The sequence below is a fragment of the Saccopteryx leptura genome, chromosome 5, assembly GCF_036850995.1.
Source record: "Saccopteryx leptura isolate mSacLep1 chromosome 5, mSacLep1_pri_phased_curated, whole genome shotgun sequence".
NCBI lineage: Eukaryota > Metazoa > Chordata > Mammalia > Chiroptera > Emballonuridae > Saccopteryx > Saccopteryx leptura.
This window is the reverse complement of record NC_089507.1, coordinates 69,695,344-69,718,490: the sequence shown is the minus strand read 5'-3', so window position 1 is coordinate 69,718,490 and position 23,147 is coordinate 69,695,344. Positions and strand designations below refer to the sequence as shown.

Here is a 23,147-nt window from a genome sequence, read left to right as displayed (position 1 = left end):
TACCTATTAAAAATGTTGGCACTTTAATGAGACTATCTAATGCTGGGCTCTAATGATTGCAGGTGTAATAATAAGTTATAATTCCTACAATCAGCAGACAAAAAGCTTCCAGAGGAAACACATTTTATACTTCCTTTGACCATAGTTCTCAACCCAGCAGGTGATTAATACTTAGCTGATTGTACAATAATCTCAGGCATCATAAAATGCATTTTAAAACTTTGTTTTAAATGACTTGGGATTAAATGCTATATAGTAAACTCTCTCTCTCTCCTATAATCCCCCTTCCCACCCAAACATAATAGAAAATTAAGATTATTAAAAGAGACGAGTAGATAATAGTGATCTAAACAAAAGTGTGTCTGAGAGTCCATCTTAAGCAGCCAATAGAATAAACACACATAATCCACATGGCGTGTGTGCTGCACGTAGAGGGGAGGAACATTGTCCAGTTTCTTCGGTTAGGCTTCCTCAGCTGCCATCTGGTGACCCACTAATTAGGACATGAGCACACCTCCTTAATTATCTTCCTCCTTTCCAAAATGTACTGGAGCAGAGTTAAGTGTTTAGACTTTTAATCCGTTCACATTTACGGAACAAGGTGTTGGGCATGTAGATAAATAAGATATGATTTCCGCCGTCAAGAAGAGGCGCTCACAGAGTTTGGGACAAGCACTGCCTACCCAGCCCCACAGAGGCATGGACAAAGCACAGTGTCTTCTACTAAGGCCTTCTGTGGCCCAGTCGGCCAAGGGAACGAAGCTGATCTGACGCCAAAGAGCAGTAGTGAGGGCTCCCCAAGGCCAACTAAAGGAGTAAGTTCATTTTTTAAAATTAACTTGAAATTAGAATTTGCATTGGATTGGTTAATTAATAGAGATCATTCTGTAATTGTTCACTTGTGAGTCTTTTTGTTGTTGTTGCTAAAAAGGAATTTTGACAAATTATTTAAACCTTTCGATTTATAAATATGGTATAGTTATATATGTACATAAATTTTAGCCAATGGTTAAAAAAATGTCCTTTTTTCCCTTATATTTTTAATTTTGGTTTTGCTTTTGAAATTCTCAGGACCTGTATGGAATTGAATGGCTTCACTTAATGAAAAATGACACATTCCTTTAGCTGTATAGTGCCATCTGCTGGACATTCAGAGAAACAATGCTTTCTAGCTCTGGAGGGATGATGGTTCAACCATCAATCAGCAAAAGATTAACTCAGTCCCTTGTGCCAGGATGGGATGGTCCACAGAATATCTTTGAGTGACACTTTCACACACTCCAGGAGTCAGCTGCACCATAAATCCATTAGGCTGTATCTAAAGGGCCCCTGTATTCAGAGTCAGAATAATTTGGGTGAGATTCCACTTTGCTTCATCTATGTTGTAAGTCTCAGTGTCCTGGGATATCAGGCAACTACTAAGTTTTCTGGGCTTCAGTTTCATTATCTAGAAAATGGGAATAATAACACTGAGGGATTCTGCGTAGTTCAACTGGAGAAACGTTTGTAAAAAAATTTTGTATACTGTCAAATGCAACAGAGATATTAAGACTGTTATATCATTTCTCCTTTTAGTTCCTGATGAAGAAAGCCCACTTAGAAGGTAGCATTCACTCTTTAGATGAACTAAATTGTGAAGAAAAAAATTATAGCATAAAATACATAACTTTAAATGAGAATTTAAGAAATATAATGTAAAGGACACATATATATCCTACATGCATGTATTTCTTCTGCTATTTAGTCCTTGTCTTCGCTCCCAAGTTTCACTTTCTATAAAATAAGCCAGGATAGCCTGACCAGGTGGTGGAGCAGTGAATAGAGCGTCAGACTGGGATGCGGACGACCCAGGTTCGAGACCCCAAGGTCGCCAGCTTGAGCGTGGGCTCATCTGGTTTGAGCAAAAAGCTCACCAGCTTGGACCCAAGGTCGCTGGCTCGAGCAAGGGGTTACTCGGTCTGCTGAAGGCCCACGGTCAAGACACATATGAGAAAGCAATCAATGAACAACTAAGGTGTCGCAGCGAAAAACTAATGATTGATGCTTCTCATCTCTCCATTCCTGTCTGTCCCTGTCCATCCCTCTCTCTGACTCTCTCTCTGTCTCTGAAAATAAATAAATAAATAAAAGGTATTTTGAAAAAAAAAAAGAAAAAAAAATAAGCCAGGATAAAAAATGTCATCACAGCATCACCAAATAATCAGAATGTAAACTAACCAGAGCTGTGTTAAAAACATGGTATCATTTCAAAATAGGCAGTAGATACTCTATTATCCTTTATATTGTGAAGAACATAAGCTTAAATACCAAAAACAAATAAAAACAATTGTACTGAATGAACTCCAAATTGTTAGAATAAAAAGCAAAGAAAAAAATTTCAATGTAACAGAAAAGAAATGGAAAACAACAAAAAAGCATAAAAAGAGAGGAGAAAAAGGATGACAAAACAAAAGCATAGAAGGAGAAGAGGGTAAACTCACTACATAGATGACAAAGTCTTATTAAATATTGGTTTATATTTTTTTAAAATGCATCTCTAGAATTTTTATGAGACCCATCAAAATAAAGCAAAAAATAAAAGAATGAGAAATTATGTATTAGACGTATATTAAGAATAAAATACTTTTTAAAATTTAAGTGGTATAATTATCTGACAAAGATTACAAATTGAGTATTGAGTTAAATAAACAGGTTATTTTATATTGATAAAATAATACTATATACAATGATTTAACTCTAAGGAACTCTTATATATTGAATAACAATATCAAGATACCTTCTAGTAATATAAAGATAATTACCAAAACCACAACTGTAGTTGGAAACAATGTTATATTCCCTCAGTCTTTAACAGAGAAAGTAGACAAAAAAATATCCAGGGGCAGTACAGTTTTAATTGAAAATGTGATTTAATGTATATATATCAATATCAAACTTCATACTGTACCAAAGGAGATCACACATTCTTCTACAAGAACATTTTTTTTTTTTGTATTTTTCTGAAGCTGGAAACGGGGAGAGACAGTCAGACAGACTCCCGCATGCGCCCGACCAGGATCCACCCGGCACACCCACCAGAGGCGACACTCTGCCCACCAGGGGGCAATGCTCTGCCCCTCTGGGGCGTCGCTCTGCCGGGACCAGAGCCACTCTAGCACCTGGGGCAGAGGCCAAGGAGCCATCCCCAGCGCCCAGGCCGTCTTTGCTCCAATGGAGCCTTGGCTGCGGGAGGGAAAGAGAGAGACAGAGAGGAAGGAGGGGGGGGGGGTGGAGAAGCAAATGGGCGCTTCTCCTATGTGCCCTGGCCGGGAATCGAACCCGGGTCCCCCGCACGCCAGGCGATGCTCTACCGCTGAGCCAACCGGCCAGGGCTTACAAGAACATTTACAAAAATTAGTAAGGGTATTCTAGGCTATGAAAAGGAATATCAGTAAATCCCTACAATTAGGATTCAGCCATATTCTTCTTTCTCCATCTCCTTCTCTCTCATCCACCCCCATGTGTGCACAGAGAAAAGACCATGTGAGGAAATAGCAAGAAGACACATCTTTACACTGAGCATAGCTTTCTCACCAAAAAGCAACTATGCTGGCAGTTTGATCTTGGACTTCTAGTCTCTACCTATATTCTCGAGTGTGCAAACTGAATGTTGATGGAACCTTCTGAAGCCTCAATGAGAGCTGAAGTGTCTGCTTCGATCAGCATTCTCTAGGGCGTTTCCTAGGTCTTGATAATCCTGTTGGCAAGAGTTTGTGTATCTGACTCCAGCGAAGATAGGAAAAGGAAGGAAATATGGAGAGATTGTGATAAATCCATTTCTGTGGGTTCCCTGAGCCCGACTGAACAGTGCTCACTTCAGGTCTCTGACAAGGTGAGACTCGAGTCATTCAAGCTTTGACTAAGCTAGATACCAAAGGTGGCTCACTCACAAGGCTGGCGGGTGATGCTGTCTGTCAATTAGTTTGCTCAAAACCAGAGCTCCTACTCATGGACTAATCCTGTAGTTAGAGCTTTTCACAGCATAATAGCTGAGTTTCACAAGGGTAAGACCCAAAAATGAGCATTCCAAGAAGCCCAGGAAGAAATTTAGCTTCAGAAGTTCCCAAATGTCACTTCCACAGAATTTCATTTGTCAGGCAACAGAATCTGGCCTGGTTCAAGAAGCAGGGCATTGGACTAGGCATGACATGTGAGTATGAGGAGGAATGGAATCGATGGTGGACCTATTTGGAAGCAGCCTACCACAGGGGACATCAGTTATGAAAAAGCAACTTAAGTTTCCACCAATTAATCAATTGCAGTTATGATCCCTGAAGTTTGGCAGTGGTTAGGATTGCCCATTTGTGAAGAAATAAAATTGTTTAAAAACAAACAAACAAAAAAAAACCCCCCCAAAAAGATTGAACCAAGCAGATATCCTATAAAGAAATAGCCATATGAGGAAACAGAGACACAGAGACACAGGAGAAGGCCCTGAAGATGGAGCGCTTGATGCAGCTACACGCCAAGGACACCAAGAATTGCTGACAAACTACCACAAGTTACGGGAGGCAGGGAAGAATCCCCTTGCAGGTCTCAGAGGGCACATGGCCCTGTGGCACTTCGATTGCGAGCTCTAGCTGCCAGAATTGTGAGAGAATACATTTCTGTTGTTTTAAGCCACAAAACAAAACCGACAAAAACCCCCAAAACAAACAAAAAACCCTTCACAAAAAACCAACCCCATTTTTCAAACCACCGATGCAGATTATTAATATAAAAAGAATAAACAAACATAAAGAAAAAAACTAAGCCATTTAAAAATTAAAAATTTTTTTCTTTTAACAACTCTTGGGCCAAAGATGAAATAAAACCTTCCACACAGATATAAATACACCAGATACAGACAGTAGAACCAAGGTGCCTTGGGCCCAATATTCCAGGCCATCTACCACAAAGCAAAGTCATCATCCTCAACAGGAAACCGAACTTCTTTGCCAGCTCTGTGTTTCATCATAACCTCACAGGGACATGGTGGAGATAAAACAAGAACAGACATTTGAAGGGACTCTACCACCTAAAGATGCTATATACAAATGCAAAGTACTATACATAAATCAAAGAAGGATTAGGCTTGAACTGTTTCAGTTGTCATATTCAGAAAAGTTCTGTTAGTGAACGAGAAGTACAAGTCAATAAAAGAGAATAAAAATGGGCCAAGTTGTCAACCTTTAGTGAGAACTTCTATGTGCCTAATCTGAGATGTACCTAACAGCATCTCTTCCTCCCTCCCTGTGCTGAGGGAGACAGATGCATGAACTAATGTGACAATCCAATGTGAGGACATCAGCACGGGTCCGAGGACGGGGCTAGTGGATAAAGGCTTCTGCATATACCTGGCTCTTGAGCTGATCTGGAAGGATGAGGAGGAATTAAACAGACTAACAGGAAAGGGACAGCACAGGCCTTTTGCAGACTTGTAGACGGTTTGATGGGTTTGAGCACCAGAAGTTCATAGGAAATGGTAGGTCTGAAGAAGTAAGCAAAGACTATATAGTGACATGCTAGTCTATTAGTTTTCAACTTCATCTGGAAGGTGAGGTGGTTATAGCACGTTAAATGGGAGAGTGACCTGGATTAATCTGGTTTCAGACACAGCAGGCTGGAAGCAGTGCCCTGAGGGTCCTAAAACTCCGGATATTGGATCCCATCTAACCTGTGGTCCAATGGCACTCAGGGTCATCTTCTTAAAACTTAAATACATCTTGTCATTCCCCTACTTAAAACCCTGGCTTCTCTCTCACCAATGCCTACCAGCTCTGCAGTGTCTGGCCCCGGACCAGTTTCCATCCCGCCCTATGGCACCTTTTCCAATAACTGCCTTTACTTAGCTTCTGAATGTTCTCAGTCTTCACTCAGTTCATGAAAATCATCTGACTGGCTCCACTTGCTTCAAGCTTCAGAGAATCCTCCCCTGCAGGGAAATCCTCTTCCCCAATTGTCTTCTTTCATATAACTTACCATATTTAAGGATAGGGCCCAAATCTGTTTTTAAGTAAATTACTGAATAGTCGAATGAATGAATAACTGACTATTCGAGGATAATAATGATAAAGTTAAAATAGGGATAATAGCGACGTATGAAAGACAGACCTGAGAGGCACTAAAGGGGACAACTTAGGTGATAATGATCAGATGAGAAGAGCAAGGGAAAGCACGGATGATGATGGCCAGGTGTGGAGTTGAGGCACTCGTGTGGGTGATGATAATTAATAGCAACCCAGACAGAGGACGCGAGGGAAGCAAGTCAGGATAAGCAGGATGGTAAGTTCAGGTTTAGGAATGTTGCGGATGAGACACCTGTGAGATTCACCGCTGGAAATGTGCGGTAAAAGAGAACACAAGGTGTGTAGTTCATGAGAGGTCTGGAGGGACTTGGGGGGCGCCAGCATGCAGGTGCCAGCGGAAGCCATGGAAAAGGTTCCTGTCTAAACATGTTTCAGAAAAAGGAAAACTAAGAGACTGAAGAGAGCAAGGAGTAACACAGAAAGAGAAGGAGTCCCAGATGAGAGGGAAGTTTCTAGAATGCCAAATGCCGTGGGACCAAATGCCCGACAAAGGCTGAAAAGAGCACATAAAACTTGGCAACCAAGAGGTCCCTGGGTTATCTGACGTTGAGATTGCCAGCAAGATCTTAACTAGTGATTAAGAAGATGGTTTCCTAGCATTGGGGAAAGGGCTCACTCACTAAGAGCCAGTAAGGCTTTGCTAGGAGTAAGTCATGCTTGCTTATCTCCATTCCTTTCTAACTTGGTCAACAGCAGACAGATCACAGAAATGGTCTAGTTATTCTGACTGGGATTTGAAAATCTCATTATCCTGTTTCATGAAGAGTCTGAACAAAATGGTAATGTAACTCAGTGAACTTCACCGAAAAAGTACTGACTAGTGGACTGATGTTCTTGAACCAATGTTACCTGATTTATTAATTCACCAGGATAAGAACAGGGAGATAGCAATTCTGCTGATACTGTGAAGCTAATATATGAAAGGAATGAATTTCGATCCAAGATAATTTCAATGAACTGAAATGGTGAGAAAATCTTAATGAGATAAAATTTAACAGAGCTAAAAGAGAAAAGTCTTCCACTATGTTCCAGGAGAAGGTGCTCAAATATTGGCTGCAGGACATAGTGTTTTATTGTTTTGGGTGAAGAGACTAAGGAATCATATGCATCCTGTGAAGAGTCAGGCGGCGGTAGGGTGTATGGAATGAACCACAGTGCAGTATCTGGATGAGGGTGAACATGTGCCCATTTTCCCACGCTTTCACGTGAGACTTCTGCAGTGCTTTCAGAGGGACTCTGGTAAACAGAACATATGCCAGAAAGGCGTTTCTATCATGGGGATTACTCAAAAGTATGTCTCCAATCACATGGTCAAAGTTAAAGGAACTGGAAAGGTTTACCCTGGAGAAGACTTAGGGAAGATGGGCTGTCTCCAAACTTCTGATTAAACTGGAGAAGAGACATGGAAAAGATACCTGGTATATGTAGGCTTGGGGAGTGGAACCAAGACAGGAACTTAGACGGGAGTGGGCTTTGGCTTCACGTAAGGAAGAACTGTCTCGCATAGTTATAGAAAAATGTACTAAGCTATTTCAAGGAAGTAAGTCACTTAACCTGGAATATTTGCTCAATCAGAGGCAGGATGACTGACCATTTGAGAGGGATGCTGCAGGGGGAATTTTAGAATTCAATAGAGGTTTGAACAGATGACCACTAAGATCCTTTTTTAACCAGAGATTCTACAATATCTTAAAAATATAACTTTGCTATGTAAATATGTAGCTACTGACATTAGGGAAAAAAATGTGATTAGCGTGAAAAAGAACAAAAAACATAAAATTATAAAATAAATTTAAAAATATCAATTATTAGTTATATGAGTTAAGGTATGCTTCTCAAACTCCAGCTATTCAGTTTATTTCTCTGGCCTAGTCCCAAAACTTGTCAGTACATCTGAAAACCCACTTCCCTGGGCGACCTATGGAAGGTTCTGATTCAGTACATCTGGGCAAACTGTAGTCTAAAAATAAATTCTCTGGTGATTCTGATGCTCAGGCAGTTTTCAGACCACTAAAATTTTAGCTTACTTATAGGGTACTTATATTTTGCATACAAAATATGTATGTATATATATGTCATGCTTTAAAAATTTAATAGTAATAATAATTCTGTAATCAACTTGTTAACACATATTTAGGGCCACTATAATTTTTTTTTTTTTTTCTGAAGCTGGAAACGGGGAGAGACAGACAGACTCCCACATGCACCCGACCGGGATCCACCCGGCACGCCCACCAGGGGCGATGCTCTGCCCACCAGGGGGTGATGCTCTGCCCCTCTGGGGCGTCGCTCTGTTGCAACCAGAGCCACTCTAGCGCCTGGGGCAGAGGCCAAGGAGCCATCCCCAGCGCCCAGGCCATCTTTGCTCCAATGGAGCCTTGCTGTGGGAGGGGAAGAGAGAGAGAGAGAGGAAGGAGAGGGGGAGGGGTGGAGGAGCAGATGGGCGCTTCTCCTGTGTGCCCTGGCCAGGAATCGAACCCGGGACTTTTGCACGCCAGGCCGACGCTCTACCACTGAGCCAACCGACCAGGGCCTAGGGCCACTATAATTTAATATTTAACCACCATTTCTATGCAGAAAGCAACTCAAGTTTAGTATTCTAAAAGTTAAAAATATCAAATCACTTGCTTTCTAACTTTCAGTGTAATGAATAGATCATTTCTAGCTTTTCAGCATTTCTGTCTTAGATACCTTGTTTTAAAAAGTAATGAGATACCTCTTCTTAAACAAATAACAGAAAATTTCAGAAAATTAGAAATAAAATAACCAGGGAAAAAAAAGAAGAAAAAAACCCCAAGAAGATGGGTGTTGTTCATAAAGACATACTTTTTTAACTTAAATAACTTCGTTTTTCTTAAGTTACCACTTAGATAGTTAGAGTCTCCAAAAATGTACAAAGAAGTCACACCCTGCTAAAGCTCATTAAGAGCTTACTGGTATTAGGAAAAACCAGTGTGAGTATATTAAATAAATCAATATTAAATTTCTTAAAATTACAACTATTGGGGAGTGACGTCACGGAAATGGCGCCGTGAGCAGCGCGTCCGACAGATCTCCCCAAAATCACAACAAATTTATCAACTAGAAACAGGAAAATTTATCCTCGGAGCATTCCGGAGTTCCACACAAACTGAAAGCGAAAGGACTGTTATCACTTGAATCTGAGAGACGAGGGTGTGGAGGAAGCTACCGCAGGGACGTTCATTCAAGCCACGAGGAAGTGCGCCTGTGGTGAGTCAGCCCACACTCGGGAGCCGCGAGCAGCCGCCACGAGCAGCCGCCGCGAGCAGCCGCAGGCGCGCGCCCGGTTCGGTTGCAGAGTGAGCACCACCCACACTCCGGAGCGGCGAGCAGCCGCTGGTGCGCCCGGTCTGGTTGCAGAGCAAGCACCGCTAACGTTCCCAGCGGCCCGCGCACTGCGAGTGAGAGACCCCAGCCACCGGTGCCTGGAGCACCCCATTCGCGCGTGTACCCTGGGCATTCCACGTGCCCAGAGCGCCCTGCTGGCCCGCACACCCAGGGTGCCCCATCATCCTGCGCCCGGTGCGCCCCAGCCGCCAGCAGCGGGGGAGCGGGAGAGGCCCCAGGGCGGTATTCCCTACTTGGGAGATTCTCTCCGCGGGCGGGGCACCTCACCCAGCCATTCAAGCTTACAATCAAGCGTTGGGGGAGGGGCGCGCGCAGGCAGCCTGAAATACCTTCGGGAGCACAGCTGCAACCCAATCACTGAAATTAGCTTAACCTGTGAAATCTGCGCACCCTCGGTTTTAATTGATAAGATCTCTCTCAGCTCAGCGACCCAAGACAAGAGGCGTGATATTTTTTAGTGCCTCTCGTTAAAGGGGCGGGGGCAACTTCTGATTGATAGAGCCTCCATATTCAGGGATAAACGCTAACAAGAAGGACTTGGCAGATAATAAGATCTATACTACACTAGTCGCAAGCAGAGACTAGTGCCTCTTCTTCCCAGCCGAAACAGGCTACAAAGTGTGGAAAGCCTGGGTTGAGAGGTCCAACCTTGACAACAATTGACTCCCACCCCCGCCTGATTACACTGGAGGCCCTGACTGCCAGAGCCTTTCCCAAAGCCTTGCACTGAGTGGGGATAGAGTGGGGATTTCCCAGTTCTTTGAGCCTCTTACTCCCCAGGCAGAAGCAGTTGCAGCCTTATAGCTGGATCACCAGGCTGCTAATTCAGGAAGGGGGGACTAGGAGAGAGAATCCAGGAAAGCAAACTCTCTCATCGTTGGACCCTGCAAACGCCAAGAAGCCTTGACTACCAGCAAGACTAAAGCCAATTATATGACATTGCCATAGAATCCCATCAACTGCAAATCCCTACCTCAGTGTGACACAGGGGCAGAGCCTGGGGTAGAGTCACCGACCAGGAAGAGGGAGAGAAAAGAAAAAGGAAGAAGTTAACATCTCAAAATCAAGAAAAATCCACAGACTTTACAACTTGTTCCACTAATTTTTTTTTGTTGTTGTTGTTGTTTGTTTCTTCTATCTTATTGCCTTTATTTCCTCCACCTCGGACCTTCTATTCTCTGCACATCTTATGCTTCCCTTTTCTTGAACTACACTACCCATAAGTGTTACATTTTATTTCTCTTCTTCATCCTCACCCTCCTTTAAGGTTATACTCCAAAACACTTAACTCTCACTCTCTCCTCTTTTGTTTTATTTTGTTTTGCTTTATCTTGTTTTTTTCTCTTCCTTTTTTATGTCTTCCTTCATTTTTCTCTTTTTCTTATTTTTTCCTTTCTATTCGTTTTTTCTTTTCTCGTTTTACTTTCATCCCATTTAATCCTCAATCACGAACAAATTAGTTAATTTGGGACTCAAGGCTTTTTTTGGCTTTATTTTTCTTTTTCGCTTTTGTTTTTGTTTTTTTCTTGTTTGTTTATTTTTGTGGCATTTTGGGTCGTCCCAACCCAAGGTCTCCATTGTATTTAGTCTTCGCTCCACTTAATACAACAGATTTTTACTTATCATTTTTATTTTTTTTCTTCTTTATTATTCTTTTTTTTGTCCTTTTTTCTGGTTCCCTCTTATCCCTCTCATTATATCTCTTAGTTGACCATCACTCACAAGCAAATCATCTTATGCTTGTCTAAGATTTTCTTCCTTTTTTTTTTTTTTTTTTTTTTGCATTTAGTAGGTCCCTACTCCCCTTTTTTTGCCCCTTGAACTCTTCACCCCAAATCAGGCCCTGCATTATAGGCACGATATTTCCCTGAGGAGGGGAGAGGAGGGAAAGAGAAGAAAGAAAAAAAGGGGGAAATAATAAATTATTACTGTTTTTTTTTGTGGGGTGTTTTACCTTTTTTTTTTTTTTTTTTTTTTTTTACTTTTTACTCTTTATTAATTCTAATTAGTGCTATCAACAAGACCACCCTCAGATGCCAATAAGAAAGAGGAAATCGAATATTATGGATACAAAAGAAAGAGAGGTAACACAAATAGATGTGGAAAAATCTATGGAGAAAAGACTTAACATATTGGAAGCCTTGGAGCTAAATGACAGAGAATTTAAAATAGAAATCTTAAAAATACTCAGAGATATACAAGAAAATACAGAAAGGCAATATAGGGAGATCAGAAAACAACTCAATGAACACAAAGAATATATTACCAAGGAAATTGAAACTATAAAAACAAATCAAACAGAATTGAAAAACTCAATTCACGAGCTGAAAAACGAGGTAACAAGCTTAGCTAGCAGAACAGCCCAGATTGAAGATAGGATTAGTGAAATAGAAGACAAACAACTTGAGGCACAACAGAGAGAAGAAGAAAGAGACTCAAAAATAATAAAAAACGAGAAAGCCCTACAGGAATTGTCTGACTCCATCAGAAAGAATAACATAAGAATAATAGGTATATCAGAGGGAGAAGAGAAAGAAAATGGAATGGAGAATATACTCAAACAAATAATAGACGAGAACTTCCCAAGCCTGTGGAAAGAACTAAAGCCTCAAATTCAAGAAGCAAACAGAACACCGAGTTTTCTTAACCCCAACAAACCCACTCCAAGGCACATCATAATAAAGATGACACAAACCAATGACAAAAAAAATTCTCAAGGCAGCCAGGGAAAAGAAGAGTACAACATATAAAGGAAGGCCTATTAGATTATCATCAGATTTCTCAGCAGAAACTCTACAAGCTAGAAGAGAGTGGACCCCAATATTTAAAGCCCTGAAAGAGAGGAACTTTCAGCCACGAATACTATACCCATCAAAGCTATCCTTCAAATATGAAGGAGATATAAAAACATTCACAAATTCAGAAAAGATGAGAGAATTTATCAACAGAAAGCCCCCACTCCAGGAAATACTAAAGGGGGTTTTCCAACCAGATTCAAAGAACAAAAGAAAACAACACCACAAGTAACAGCTCCACCAAGAACACAATAAAACCAAACTTAAACTGTGACAACAAAGGAAAAAAAGGGGGGAGAGGATGGAGATTAACAGTAGCAAAGGACGATGAAGTGCAGAAATACTTATAAGATAGGGTACTACAATGAATATGGTAGGTACCCTTTTCATTACTTAATGGTAACCACCCTAGAAAAAACCACCACAAAAACACTTGACTTAAAAAAGGTAGCAACAGAGGAAAGAAGTATGGAACACAAACAAACAAAAACAAATGATAGAAAAACAAAAGAGAAGAATCAAACTAGATACAAAACTAACAGAAAGCAATTTATAAAATGGCAGTAGGGAACCCACAAGTGTCAATAATTACACTAAATGTAAATGGATTAAACTTACCAATAAAAAGACACAGAGTAGCAGAATGGATTAAAAAAGAAAATCCAACTATATGCTGCCTACAAGAAACACATCTAAGCAACAAGGATAAAAACAAATTCAAAGTGAAAGGCTGGAAAACAATACTCCAAGCAAACAACACCCAAAAAAAAGCAGGTGTAGCAATACTCATATCTGATAATGCTGACTACAAGACAGAAAAAGTACTCAGAGACAAAAATGGTCATTTCATAATGATTAAGGGGACACTGAATCAAGAAGACATAACAATCCTTAATATATATGCACCAAACCAAGGAGCACCAAAATATATAAGACAGCTACTTATTGACCTTAAAACAAAAACTAACAAAAATACAATCATACTTGGAGACCTCAATACTCCGCTGACGGCTCTAGATCGGTCATCCAAACAGAGAATCAATAAAGAGATAGTGGCCTTAAACGAAATACTAGAACACCTGGATATGATAGACATCTACAGGACACTTCATCCCAAAGCGACAGAGTATACATTTTTCTCTAGTGTACATGGAACATTCTCAAGAATTGACCATATGTTGGGCCACAAAGACAATATCAGCAAATTTAGAAAAATTGAAATTGTACCAAGCATATTTTCTGATCATAAAACCTTGAAACTAGAATTCAACTGCAAAAAAGAGGGGGAAAAACCCACAAAAATGTGGAAACTAAACAACATACTTCTAAAAAATGAATGGGTCAAAGAAGAAATAAGCGCAGAGATCAAAAGATATATACAGACAAATGAAAATGAAAATACGACATATCAGAATCTCTGGGATGCAGCAAAAGCAGTAATTAGAGGAAAGTTCATATCACTTCAGGCCTATATGAACAAACAAGAGAGAGCCGAAGTAAACCACTTAACTTCACACCTTAAGGAACTAGAAAAAGAAGAACAAAGACAACTCAAAACCAGCCGAAGAAAGGAGATAATAAAAATCAGAGCAGAAATAAATGAAATAGAGAACAGAAAAACTATAGAAAAAATCAATAAAACAAGGAGCTGGTTCTTTGAAAAGATCAACAAAATTGACAAACCCTTGGCAAGACTCACCAAGGAAAAAAGGCACAGGACTCAAATAAATAAAATCCAAAATGAAAGAGGAGAGATCACCACAGACATCATAGATATACAAAGAATTATTGTAGAATACTATGAAAAATTATATGCCACCAAATACAACAATCTAGAAGAAATGGATAAATTCCTAGAACAATACAACCTTCCTAGACTGAGTCAAGAAGAAGCAGAAAGCCTAAACAGACCAATCAGCAGGGAGGAAATAGAAAAAACTATTAAAAACCTCCCCAAAAATAAAAGTCCAGGCCCAGACGGTTATACTAGTGAATTCTATCAAACATTCAAAGAAGACTTGGTTCCTATTCTACTCAAAGTCTTCCAAAAAATTGAAGAAGAAGCAATACTTCCAAACACATTTTATGAGGCCAACATAACCCTCATACCAAAACTTGGCAAGGATGGCACAAAGAAAGAAAACTACAGACCAATATCTCTAATGAATACAGATGCTAAAATTCTAAACAAAATACTGGCAAACCGAATACAACAACATATTAAAAAAATAATACATCATGATCAAGTGGGATTCATCCCAGAATCTCAAGGATGGTTCAACATACGCAAAACGGTTAACGTGTTACACCATATCAACAAAACAAAGAACAAAAACCACATGATCTTATCAATAGATGCAGAAAAGGCTTTTGATAAAATACAACACAATTTTATGTTTAAGACTCTCAACAAAATGGGTATAGAAGGAAAATATCTCAACATGATAAAGGCCATATATGATAAACCATCAGCCAACATCATTTTAAACGGCATAAAACTGAGGACTTTCTACCTTAAATCAGGAACAAGACAGGGTTGTCCACTCTCTCCACTCTTATTTAACGTGGTGCTAGAAGTTCTGGCCAGAGCAATCAGACAAGACAAAGAAATAAAAGGCATCCATATCGGAAAAGAAGAAGTAAAGGTATCACTTTTTGCTGATGATATGATCCTATACATCGAAAACCCGAAGGACTCCACAAAAAGATTATTAGAAACAATAAACCAATACAGTAAGGTCGCAGGATACAAAATTAACATACAGAAGTCCATAGCCTTTCTCTATGCCAACAATGAAATATTAGAAAACGAACTCAAAAAAATAATCCCCTTCACGATTGCAACAAAAAAAATAAAATACCTAGGAATAAACATAACAAAGAATGTAAAGGACCTATATAATGAAAATTACAAAGCATTGTTAAGGGAAATCGAAAAAGATACAATGAGATGGAAAAATATTCCTTGTTCTTGGATAGGAAGAATAAATATAATCAAAATGGCCATATTACCCAAAGCAATATACAAATTTAATGCAATTCCCATCAAAATCCCTATGAGATTTTTTAAAGAAATGGAACAAAAAATCATCAGATTTATATGGAACTATAAAAAACCCCGAATAGCCAAAACAATCCTAAGGAAAAAGAATGAAGCTGGGGACATTACAATACCTGACTTTAAACTATATTATAGGGCCACGATAATCAAAACAGCATGGTATTGGCAGAAAAATAGACACTCAGACCAATGGAACAGAATAGAAAGCCCAGAAATAAAACCTCATATATATGGTCAAATAATCTTTGATAAAGGGGCCAACAACACACAATGGAGAAAAGAAAGCCTCTTCAACAAATGGTGTTGGGAAAACTGGAAAGCCACATGCAAAAGAATGAAACTCGACTACAGCCTGTCCCCGTGTACTAAAATTAATTCAAAATGGATCAAAGACCTAAATATAAGACCTGAAACAATAAAGTACATAGAAGAAGACATAGGCACTAAACTCATGGACCTGGGTTTTAAAGAACATTTTATGAACTTGACTCCAATGGCAAGAGAAGTGAAGGCAAAGATAAATGAATGGGACTACATCAGAATAAAAAGTTTTTGCTCAGCAAGAGAAACTGATATCAAAATAAACAGACAGCCAACTAAATGGGAAATGATATTTTCAAACAACAGCTCAGATAAGGGCCTAATATCCAAAATTTACAAAGAACTCATAAAACTCAACAACAAACAAACAAACAATCCAATAAAAAAATGGGAAGAGGACATGAATAGACACTTCTCCCAGGAAGAGATACAAATGGCCAACAGATATATGAAAAGATGCTCAGCTTCATTAGTTATTAGGGAAATGCAAATCAAAACTACAATGAGATACCACCTCACCCCTGTTAGATTAGCCATGATCAACAAGACGGGTAATAGCAAATGTTGGAGAGGCTGTGGAGAAAAAGGAACCCTCATTCACTGTTGGTGGGACTGTAAAGTAGTACAACCATTATGGAGGAAAGTATGGTGGTTCCTCAAAAAACTGCAAATAGAACTACCTTATGACCCAGCAATCCCTCTACTGGGTATATACCCCAAAACCTCAGAAACATTGATACGTGAAGACACATGTAGCCCCATGTTCATTGCAGCACTGTTCACAGTGGCCAAGACATGGAAACAACCAAAAAGCCCTTCAATAGAAGACTGGATAAAGAAGATGTGGCACATATACACTATGGAATACTACTCAGCCATAAGAAATGATGACATCAGATCATTTACAGCAAAATGGTGGGATCTTGATAACATTATAAGGAGTGAAATAAGTAAATCAGAAAAAAACAAGAACTACATGATTCCATACATTGGTGGAACATAAAAATGAGACTAAGAGTCATGGACAAGAGTGTGGTGGTTACCAGGGGTGGGGGGAGGGAGGACAGGGGGAGAGTTAGGGGGAGGGGGAGGGGCACAGAGAACTAGATAGAGGATGGCGAAGGACAATCTGACTTTGGGCGATGGGTATGCAACATAATCTAATGACAAAATAACCTAGACATGTTTTCTTGGAATATATGTACCCTGATTTATTAATGTCATCCCATTACCATTAATAAAAATTCATTTAAAAAAAAATTACAAATATTGAAACTTTGATACTTCTTTAAATCTTTTATGTTCAACTTACAAATATTTTTATTCTTTTCATAAATATAGTAAATAAAATCTTGTTTTTAAGGAAGATTTTAGCACTTAGTCAATTAAATCCTAGCTGTCAATTTTAATGTAATAAGAATAGCATTATTATATTTGACAATATGTCTGATAAGGGGTTAATAACCAAAATTTATAAAGAACTTGTAAAACTCAATACCAGGAAGACAAACAATCCAATCAAAAAATGGGCGAAAGAAATGAATAGACACTTCTCCAAAGAGGACATACAGATGGCCAATAGGCATATGAAAAAATGCTCAACATCACTAATCATTAGAGAAATGCAAATTAAAACCACAATGATATCACCTCACACCAGCCAGAATGGCGCTCATCAACAAAACAACACAGAATAAGTGCTGGCGAGGATGTGGAGAAAAGGGAACACTCCTGCACTGCTGGTAGGAATGCAGACTGGTGCAGCCACTGTGAAAAACAGTATGGAGATTCCTCAAGAAATTAAAAATCAGACTGCCTTTTGACCCAGCTATACCACTTTTAGGAATATACCCCCAAAACACCATAGCACTGTTTGAAAAGAAGAAATGCACCCCCATGTTTATGGCAGCATTGTTCACAATAGCAAAGATCTGGAAACAGCCCAAGTGTCCGTCCGTCAGTGGACGAGTGGATTAAAAAGCTTTGGTGTGTGTGTGTGTGTGTGTGTGTGTGTGTGTGTGTGTGTATACACACACATACTATGGAACACTACTCGGCCATAAGAAATGATGACATCGGATCATTTACAACAACATGAATGGACCTTGATAACATTATACTGAGTGAAATAAGTAAATCAGAAAAAACTAAGAACTATATGATTCCATACATAGGTGGGACATAAAAATGAGACTCAGAGACATGGACAAGAGTGTGGGGGTTATGAGGAGGAGGGGAGGAGAGGGAAGGGGTTGGGGGAGGGGAGGGGCACAAAGAAAACCAGTTAGAAGGTGACAGAAGACAATTGGACTTTGGGTGATGGGAATGCAGCATAACCAAATGTCAAAATAACCTAGAGATGTTTTCTCTGAACACATGTACCCTGATTTATCAGTGTCACCCCATTAAAATTAATTTTAAAAGAAAGAAAGAAAAAAAAGTGGCATTATTAAAGTTTTGATTACATTTTGAGTCTCTCCATATACAAAGAAGGGGACTCTTTCTAAAGGTTGGCATGAATTTTTGAGCATTTCTAAGTACACACTATAAGGATGAACTCGTTTTTCCAGAGCAGTAAGAACTTCTGGTGGTCACAAATGTGCTCCCTTGTCTGTTCTCATAAAGGGCTTTAGAAGGGACATCACAGAATTCCATCAACCAACAGCTTTTAATTCAAAGAATAAATCCATTGCCCATGACTTTCTGGACTTTGAGACAAATGGTTGCTAAGACTCATTTCTGGCTAAGGCCTCTCTGCCCCCCCCCCCCCCCCCCAGAAGATGCAGGCACTTACTGAAAGAAGAGAGAAAAAAGAAAGAGATTAGTCTGCAGTAAACTTTCTATAGAGTAAAAATTAGGAGATTATTGAAGAATTAAGGCACTCATGCAACACATCTAAATCTAAAAGGGGCTTTATATCCCCATAAAAGCAATATTAGGTGGCATTATTTGTATTTTTGAAAGTTACATTTGGAATGTCATTTTGCTGAAAATAATTTTAATGTAGACTTTACATTCATTGATATAATAGTGTCCTTTTACTTATGGTTAAGAAATCTAATGCAGAAATCCTTTTACTTAAGTTTCTTGGTAAATGGTAGGCTACCACATGCATCTGAGTGAAAGTAGTCACAACTGGTCATCACAATCATATAATGCTGAATTTTAATTGAAGGTTACCAGAGAAGAAAACTGCTAAATTAACCCTTGTGGTGCACATGCAAGTCCTTTCCATTATGATTTTGACAGGTCCAATATTTCCAAAACTTTTCCTTTAGAGGAAGGCAATGTTCTACTTACAGATGCACAAGACGATGAGAAAAAGGAGGTACGTGGCCAGTTCCCGTAACACGCTTTTCAGGTATTTCTCTCGGTTTGTGCTGTTTTCCTCCATGAGTCTTGTTCCCCAGAGACCTTTAAAATAATAAAGTATGTCGTTTTGTTTTTTTAAAAATCTTATGAATGACAAAGGAAAACCACACAAAATAATATAGTATAACCTTTCAGGGAAATTCTCTCGCATTTTTTTTTGTTTTGTTTTGTTTTTTGTCTGAAGCTGGAAACGGGGAGAGACAGACAGACTCCCGCATGCGCCCAACCGGGATCCACCCGGCACGCCCACCAGGGGGCGACGCTCTGCCCCTCCGGGGCGTCGCTCAGCCGCGACCAGAGCCACTCTAGCGCCTGGGGCAGAGGCCAAGGAGCCATCCCCAGCACCCAGGCCATCTTTGCTCCAATGGAGCCTTGGCTGCAGGAGGGGAAGAGAGAGACAGAGAGGAAGGAGGGGGGGGGGGGTGGAGAAGCAAATGGGCGCTTCTCCTATGTGCCCTGGCCGGGTATCGAACCCGGGTCCCCCGCACGCCAGGCCGACGCTCTACCGCTGAGCCAACCAACCAGGGCTCTCGCATTTTTTTTAGCACGCTCCGAATGTAACTGGGAAATTGTTTTAGCAGAGTACCTTAGTCAATATTTAGAAAGAGAACAGGAAATGTGGGAGGCCTAAAAGAGATTAAATAATTGTGCATACACATCAGCTCTTCTTATATAGGGAAGATACAGCTTGATAATTATCCTATTACTAAACTTAGTACAGGATGAAACTACATCTATTGCAAACAATACCTTTTAAATCACCCCTGAGGAAAAGAAGTCCCGGTTGGAGCATCATTTGCCTCTGGAAACATCTATCACTACGCTTCTAATACACTGGCCTAAAATCTGCCCACCTTTACCTGTCTTTGGCCTTTATGAAACTGTAGCTTAGTTTCATAAAGGCCACTACACTATACATGCTCAGTTTAACACATTTTTAAAGTGCCAATTAACAATATAATCTTTAAATTAAAAGCAACAACTTAGCTGACTTCTCTCTCTAGAGAGAGTAAACCAAGCAACCATGTTCTACATTTTCGCAGATGGAAAACGTGTTGGGCCAGCTGAGCAAAGATGACGTAACCCTCCGCAAGGTTGCTGGAGAGAGTTACCGCAGTTTTGGACCAGCAGACAGACAAACCCCCATTAGTGAACAGTGTGGTCAAGTCACATTGCTGGTTAGTTGGAAGAGCCTTAATGTTTTCCAAAAGACAAACTTCTCAATCCTTTCAGTTAGATTAGATTGGCTGTGAATGGAAGCCAACTTAGTCCCTGGTGGCCTCACACATTTTTATTCTCAGACTTTAACCCCTTCAGTCACAGGAACTCACAGAGCTACTTAAGCCACCATCAAGCCACACAGAGAACAGGGGGAAAACGATCCAGGATCTTTCACTATGAAGAAATGACTTCATCACTAGTGTTTATGTATTCGTAAGTCTTATAATAATATATTAGTTCTACTACTAAATTTGAGTATTTCATTTTCTTTTCTTTTTTATTCCAGATTTCCTTTAGGAAAATCAGCACCCGAATTCAAAGACACTATTTTATGCATCATAGGTTTCACCACTGAAAGTGGAGCATAACTTATGACTTGGGTTTGCTTCTGCCAAGACCTGGTAGTTGTCAGGGAATTACTCACTCAGAAGAAATGCTGCAAGCAGAATGTTTGTTTGCTGAAACGATCATATTAAAGAATTATTACAAATTTATATGACATGGAAAATTATAACTCAGAATAACACAGAGGCAGCCAAATGTTAGGCACAGTAGCCCTGGACACAACCACACCATTTCTTTGGGAATATTTTTTTTGGAGGTCAGATCTGAGACATACACAAGGTTAGTTAGTCTCTTTATCATTGGGAAAGATTGTTGCCTTACTCAGTCAGTGACTTCACTCTTTCCTATGGTTTATAAACAATTATACACTAAGGGACAATCTCTGTTCCTAATAGTTACAAAGGGTACTGCATGACCTATATATAGAAAAACCAAACTCCTTTCAAATTTTATTCAAGCTAAATTTGCAATGCTCTATATCGCAATTAGATTCTAGCCCTTGAAAGAAACATTTCAAATGAAAAGAAACACATTCTTTTATTTATACTTTTATATAATACACTTTAATGCATTTACTTTTTCTAAATTACTCTATCTACCTCCCCAAGTACTTATTGCTTTAAACATTTCATCTAATTTCCCCACTGGGTGCATAGGTCGGGTCTGTCTCAGGGTACAGGGACTTCCTTACATGCTGATGGATGAGAAATGGCAGCATCCACAAATAGGAAAATTTGCTGTCCTGTTACTACCTGCTTCCCATGTTTACTAAGCTAATAGAATAAGAAAGGTTAAGGATAGAGATCATACCCACAATGGCAGCATTCTTCAAAATTAACCATTGTCTGTCCCTACAATTGTCCCAGTTGTGGAGAGAGGAACTTCCCAGCATTCCAGGCACGCATGTTCAGCACATAAGATGTCTCCAGCTGTTAGGGAGGACGTGGCATGAGGGGGACACTGGGTAATATCCAGCTTCCTTCATGTTTAAGAGGGCGCTTAGTGCCAAATCCCAGAGTCGGAGCACATCGCCATAACAGTGTCTATTCCCTTGTGCAGTGTTACTTATAAATATCGAGGAACTCAGAGACGGATAACACAAAACACAAATGACGTCCCAAATATAAATGACTTAGAAAAAATGCCATCTTTGCAACTACTTTATTCAAATGCTTTTTAAAACCTTTTTATTTTGCAATATACAAAATATATCAGAAAGAATACTATAATGAACTCCTATTACCTCTCACCCAACTTCAACAATTATCAACTTGTCACCAACCTGATTCACCTAAACCCTTACCCATTCCTCCCCATTATTTTGAAATTATTCCCAGCTAGCAGATCATTTCATCTGTAAATATTATACTTCAGTTCCATGGTAAAAGATTCAGTGTGGATCTTTTGCCTCATATTAACCCTGTCCCATCTGAACTACACAAAACTCTTGCGACTTTATTGTTCATGACAAGGTATAATGTAGGGATCTGAAGTCAGATTGTGTTCAAATGAGGGTCAGTCACTATGGGCTAAGACCTTCCCTAATGTTATGAGCCTCTACTTCCTTATCTGAAAACGAAAGAGGAGGATCTCTTTGCGGGATTGCTTTGGGAGTGAGAAATACATATGTGTGAAGTATATAGTGTGGTTAGACAAGGCCTGTTTATGCTTCAGAAACAGGTCTCTATAAAATGTCCTATTTCTGATGCTTAGATGTCAGAATGTTGTAAAGACCCAAATCCATATGGACTGTGAGTTCATTCGGAATAGCCTGACCAAATGCTCACTGCACTCATAAAAGAATCCTGTTTTTGTATTTAGGCACATGTGGACCTTACTTAGAAAAACAAAGTACAATCCTTCCTACTATTCATTTGAATTGCAGGGACACCTTTAGAAAGAGAAGTGACTTTTATTACCATTAGTCCATTTTCTAGAGAATAGTCAATTGCTGCCTTTTATGATACTGGCTCCTGGATCCAGAGTTCTCCTCAGCCCTCTCCTGGGGTGCAGACGAGCATGTCCACGGCCCCCCACCAGTTCCTAACTGCAGATATCATGGGCCACTCACATACACATACCCCAAACTCAGATTTTTCTTTTCTTTTGTTCTAGAAACCTTTTTGCCCTGTTTTGAATTAATGGTACCAAGTCAGAAACATGGATTTTATCTTAGATAAGGCTCTCTTCTTAATCCTGATAGGGAATCGATCCATTATTTTGATGGTTTGTCTTAAACTTCCTTCCATCCCAGCTCACGTGCCCCTGTTGCACCCTTTACCAGCCCTCTCAGCCAGACCTCTAGACCTATTCTCCCAGTAACCAGAGCTACCTACCTTACCCCCTTCTCTGCATTCCTGCTAGAATCCTCTTCAATATCGACATGTGATCCTATCAGCCCCCAATGGCTTTAACTGTCTACAGGAAAAAGTATCAAAGAGCTATAGGCTTAGTTGGTCTTACCTCTGTTATTTTTCCTTCATCCACTCTCCCCCATCTTTCAAAAAGTAATGCAGGTTTCTCCACCTCTGGCCTCCCTAGGTAGAGCTGGTCCTC

The 23,147-nt window shown here is 39.8% G+C and overlaps 1 protein-coding gene and 1 long non-coding RNA gene across 2 annotated transcripts in view; one reads left to right on the top strand and one right to left on the bottom strand.

Annotated features, from left to right (window-relative positions):
* The window catches only part of PKD2 (polycystin 2, transient receptor potential cation channel), a 71,749-nt gene that overhangs the window by 44,956 nt on the left and 3,646 nt on the right, over positions 1-23,147 (bottom strand). Inside the window, exon 2 of the mRNA XM_066385097.1 lies at positions 18,954-19,067. Coding sequence (XP_066241194.1) covers positions 18,954-19,067 — 114 coding nt within the window. The remainder of the gene's footprint in view (positions 1-18,953; positions 19,068-23,147) is intronic.
* On the top strand, positions 601-21,375 carry LOC136405590 (uncharacterized). Its single transcript, XR_010751546.1, has 3 exons — positions 601-815; positions 18,903-18,981; positions 20,533-21,375. It is a non-coding gene; the product is annotated as an uncharacterized lncRNA (long non-coding RNA).